We start from the raw sequence: 4,959 nt of genomic DNA on the forward strand, positions 1-4,959 counted from the left end.
AGAGGAATAAGATTTCCATTGAAGCAGCCAGCTCTTGGGAGGTTCCTTTTTTTTTTTTTTTAAAACCAGGTACAATGCCTATCTTGTAAGCAAACAGGGTTGGAGACAAGCAGACACACATACGTATACACCATGGTATAGCCTTTGGAAACAGCCAAAGAGACTCTCCATCTGGCAGACTCAGCAGAGGCTGAAGAAGAGAAAGACTATCGACAGATAAGGCAAAGGCTATTGGGAGGCATGAAGGTTGAGGCTAGTCAGCCTCTTTAAGAAGTATGCTTGTGATTTCACAGACTGTAAGTAACCTTGGCCCTCTTAGCAGTAGCCCTGGGTGGGGATAGTGGCCTCAGGAAAGTGGGATGGGGTGTATGCCTCAGAGAGAACTCTAAAAAGGACAGTAATTATGGCTGGGAATGAGTGTCATCTGCTACTCTGAGCACAAGATCCTTTTATGCCTATCCTAAATGTTAATGGGACTCTTGCAGATAGAGACAAAAAATAACTAAAAGTTATTAGAGGTAATTCTAGTTTCCAGAGGAGAGAAGATATCAGAGGTCTTTGGAATACCACACACACAAAAAAAAATCTATCTTCCATATCCTTTCTTCAGACATTCCATAGATGATACAGTCAGTATTCCCTGAAATCCTGGTGATTGATAGAGGCAAATGGCTCTTTCCTTTTGCTCTTCTGGGCAGGAAAGTGAATTTCTGCTTTCTGATCAGTCAGAAGAATGTCTAGGCAGCAAGGTTCCTCAAGCAGTATCTTGGATTCAGTGCCAGAACCAGTGTTCGTGGGTTAGGGTCCAACAAAAACAGGAGAGCACCCTACATAGCAAGCCATAGAGGTGACTATGAATACTGTCTGTGGAGGATACCAGGTGTATATTGGGAGATATAAATGATATTTCAAGGGTAGGTTGGAGATGAGGAGGCAGGGCAATTGTGATGTCACAGGTTAGGCAGACAAGAGGTTATGAAGTCAAAGAGGAAATGCCATTGAACAATCAGAGGTTAGGTTGCCTGGATTTGGGAAAGGCAAGTTGCCTAGGAAGACTCAATGCCTTTTGCCAGGGGGAAGAAAGTCACTTGGATTAGTAGGGCATATCTAATTTCTGTGGTGGACTTCTATGGTTGAGTGAGAACTGTGAGAATACCCATCCAACTTATAAAGGAATGGAAAAATTACCTACCTCCCTGTGTTGGGGGGGTCTAAATATTCTCTAAACCATATAGAAGAAAGCTATATATATATATCCATATATATATAAAAACATATTCCTTTACCCCTATCCTTTTTTAATACAAAGAGAACTCATCACAGGAAGATAGCCTCCATCTGTCTAGTCCAAGCTATAGAATATTCCTTTCTTCCCTGAGCATGTAGCCATCTTCCATGATTTTGGGGTACAGGTTGCTGAGGAATATGCAAGTGGAGAGAAAGCAAGCCCAGAAGATCACTACTTATTCCCCCACTCTCCTACCTCTCCAGATGCAGTGGCCTCCATGGCTATGATAAGCTTCCTGTTTGTGGCGGTGATGTATGTTGTCCAGCACCTGATGTTTGTCAGTGACCGGATGGACCTGGCCACATTGGCCCGAAGCCGACAACTAGAAAAGGTAATGATTGAAGAGATGCGGCAGCTGGAGCTAGAGTTTGAAAAGAGAACCCAAGAGGAGAAGATGCAGGAGGAAGCTTGGAAACCATTAGGAATCGAGGAAGAAAAGCAGGAAACCATTGATAGGGAAAAAAGCATCAGGAAAAACAAGGTACGAAGAGAAGAATCAGAGAAGGTCCAGGTATTCCAGACTGAAAGCTCACCGGGGCCTGTAGGCTGGATGCTGGGAAACCTGTGGAATGCAGGGCTCTTTGGTCTCTTTCTCCTCTTTGAGCTTCTCCGGCAGAATATGCAACAGGAGCCATCTTTTGACTCCAGCAGTGATGAGGAAGAGGAGGAAAGCACTGGGGAGACTGTTAATACTGCGTGTACCTGGCTATCTGACTTTCCGAAGCAGGAAGACTTGGATTCCTTTTTGGAGCAGAACCTCGAAAACAATATCCGCGACCTGCCTAGTACCTGTGAATTCGTGGAGAGCTTTGTGGATGACCTGATAGAGACTTGTCAGATTGTGGGCCGGAAAGAGCTATACCCCCAGCTGGAGGATTGCTTGGGTATAGGTCCTGCCTTTGAGAAATGGGGTATTGGCCAAGATGCTCATAGGTTTGATGTGCTGGTGCCTTTATCGCCTCCACAAAATAACTCATTCCGCGTAGATATGAGAGCCCCAGAATCTGGTCAGCTCCGTTGTGGACGAGTGACGGTGGAGTCAGAGTGCGTATGCAAGCGAGAAAAGCTTTTGGGGGATGTGATATGTCTTGTACACCACTGGGATCACAATTCCCGTCCTGGAAAGTCTGCCAATACCCTGAAGAACAACTTTTGTACTGGTTCAAACCTGGATGTATTCAAGAGCCTACATTGGTTCCGAAGCATGATAGGAAAGGCCTGGGCTTTAGTGGCACATAAATATGACTTTAAGCTTAGCCTTCCCTCTTCAGCCACCTCATGTAAACTGAGGCTGGACTATCGCTCAGGTCGATTTCTCTTAATCAACTTGATCCTGGGAGTGCAACGGGATGACACTCTGATTTATTTTGTGAGTCAGTCACCCGAACAAGAGAAACTGTCGAGCGTGGACTGGCCTGAGTCCTTTGCAGCCTGTGAGCACCTGTTTCTGAAGCTGGTTGGGCGGTTTGCCCCAGAGAACACTTGCCATCTCAAGTGCCTCCAGGTCATTTCATATCTCCAGAGCCTGAAGGCTCCACCCCATGGGCTACATCAACCCATTCTCACCCCTTACCACTTCAAGACAGCCCTCATGCATCTCTTGCTCCGGCTGCCTCTTACTGAATGGAAGCCTGATCTATTCCCCCAGCGGCTCCAGGACATCCTCTGGTACCTCGGCCGTGGGCTACAGGAGAGATGTCTTTATCACTTCCTGATTGGAAACACCTTTCTACCCCTCACCATCCCAGTCCCCAAGAACTTTCGGAGTGTCAAGCCCTTCAACCTCTTTCGGCACCTCGAACTGGACTCTGTGGCACACTCCAAGGCAGTGACAGAGTTCCATGACCTTGTGACCCAGGTGAAATCTTTGTCTGGCTTACCAATACCTGGTAGGGTCATGTAAAGGCCATTAAAAATGGATTACTGAATTTTCTGGGCTCCTCTAGAGTGTCTGTTTTTCAGATGTCTTAGCAGTCAGTATCTGTGCCCTTTGATCTGTCGGCACAAGCATGTGCATAGTTCACGATCCTAGGCACAGGGAGCAGGAGGAGGCACTTAGAGATGTCTCCCAGGAGCTTATGAAAATAGGATGCCAGGCTACCCAATACTAACTAACCTAGGCTGTGGCTTCTAAGGTTTTTCTACTGATGTGTTTCACAACATGACCAAAAGGAGACCAGGAATATATAGGCACACCTGAGCACATGTTTCGATTTGAGATCTAGTAGGAAACCAGGTCCTGAGAAACTATAAACATTAACAATGAAAAAACGAGGATAAGCTGAGTGGGATACCCATTTTACCCTGTTTCTGATTATGCACCTTGCCTAGTTTTCGCTTTGAAGTGATTTCCTTATGTGAACAGAAAGAACACAGATTGTCACATTCTGTAAAGTGCTTTTTTAACCATAAAGCACTATATAAACAGGAATTATTTGTTACTGGAATGATTCCTCTATATCACCTCATCCTAAGTAAATGCTGTCAGGCTTTTGTTTTCAAATTCACATAGGATCCAACTCTTCCTGTCTGAGTTTTTTCTACCTTCAAAATTTCTAATATGCAACCAAGAAACAAGACATTCTCTTTTGTTGTGTTTTTTTTTTAGTCGTGACTCCAATTTTCATACATAGCTATTATTATATTCCTGACATGGCCAGTCCTAATCATGTTTTAGCATTGATATTTTTTAAACCCTTACCTTCCATCTTAGAATCAATACTGTTTATTGGTTTCAAGGCAGAAGAGAGGTAAGGGGTAGGTAATGGAGGTTGTCCAGGGCCACACAGCTAGGAAGTGTCTGAGGTCAGATTTGAATCCAGAACTTCCAATCTCTAGGCCTGCCTCTCTCCCCTCTGCCACCTAACTGCCCCCTTTAGCACTGATTCTTTAACATTGCTATTAAAAGAATCAGGAGAAAGCCTCTAACCTATTGGAGAGAGAACTTAAGAAGAATTTATGAAGACATAGACAAAATTTGCATTAGATAACAACATATGAATAGGTGGTGATCTTCTTGGTTGAAGTACCTCCACTGTTGTCAAAGGATAAGATTCAGAAATGACTAATCTACCTTTCAGATAATGTAGTTTACTTATTCTAATTAACATCATAGCCAGTATCTGACAACTTTTCCAGAGCTTGGAAGCAATGGAGAATAAAGAATAATGACCTTTCTAAAAACAGGGTCCTTAAGATTATCAATTGCTATGTAGTGTTATTTATTGGAAAACATCTCTCAATTTTAAGACAACCAACAATTGTTATAGTTTTGAGGAAGAGCTTTTTACCTGGAAAGAAGTTTTAACCACTAACCTCTAATACATTCTGCTTTCCCTCAGTTTGGTAGTTCTTTCAGTTTCTGAATAATTTATCTGAACATTGTGGTTTTCAAAGGTGAGTTGTAAGAACCCAGGCTTACTAAAAATGTTGAATTTGTGAAACACTTTGACTCTAACAAATGTTGATTCTAATGATGCTATGGGTTTGGTTTTGCCATTTTAAAACTCAGGTATTCATTTATTTGGGTTTGTGGGGGGAAAATGAAGTTGGGTAGAGTGAGCAGATCTCAGTCGGATTTGTTCCCCACTGTTATCATAAAATGCTATCTGTGGAAATGTGGCTGACCTAACATTAACACTACTTCCACAGGGTATCAGATGCTGGCTAGC

The 4,959-nt window shown here is 43.3% G+C and overlaps 1 protein-coding gene across 1 annotated transcript; it reads left to right on the forward strand.

Annotated features, from left to right (window-relative positions):
• The first annotated feature begins 220 nt into the window (after positions 1 to 220).
• Positions 221 to 3,854, forward strand: ITPRIPL1 (ITPRIP like 1). Its single transcript, XM_044660793.1, has 2 exons — positions 221 to 296; positions 1,492 to 3,854. Exon 2 carries the CDS (start codon positions 1,506 to 1,508, stop codon positions 3,189 to 3,191), a length of 1,686 nt encoding a protein of 561 aa, XP_044516728.1. The 5' UTR covers positions 221 to 296; positions 1,492 to 1,505; the 3' UTR covers positions 3,192 to 3,854.
• Positions 3,855 to 4,959: the final 1,105 nt, after the last annotated feature.

The sequence above is a fragment of the Gracilinanus agilis genome, chromosome 2, assembly GCF_016433145.1.
Source record: "Gracilinanus agilis isolate LMUSP501 chromosome 2, AgileGrace, whole genome shotgun sequence".
Classification (NCBI taxonomy): Eukaryota; Metazoa; Chordata; class Mammalia; order Didelphimorphia; family Didelphidae; genus Gracilinanus; species Gracilinanus agilis.

Excerpts from the sequence above, each read along its gene's own strand:
- ITPRIPL1 (XM_044660793.1), top strand. The coding sequence starts at position 1,506 with ATGGCTATGATAAGCTTCCTGTTTGTGGCGGTGATGTATGTTGTCCAG.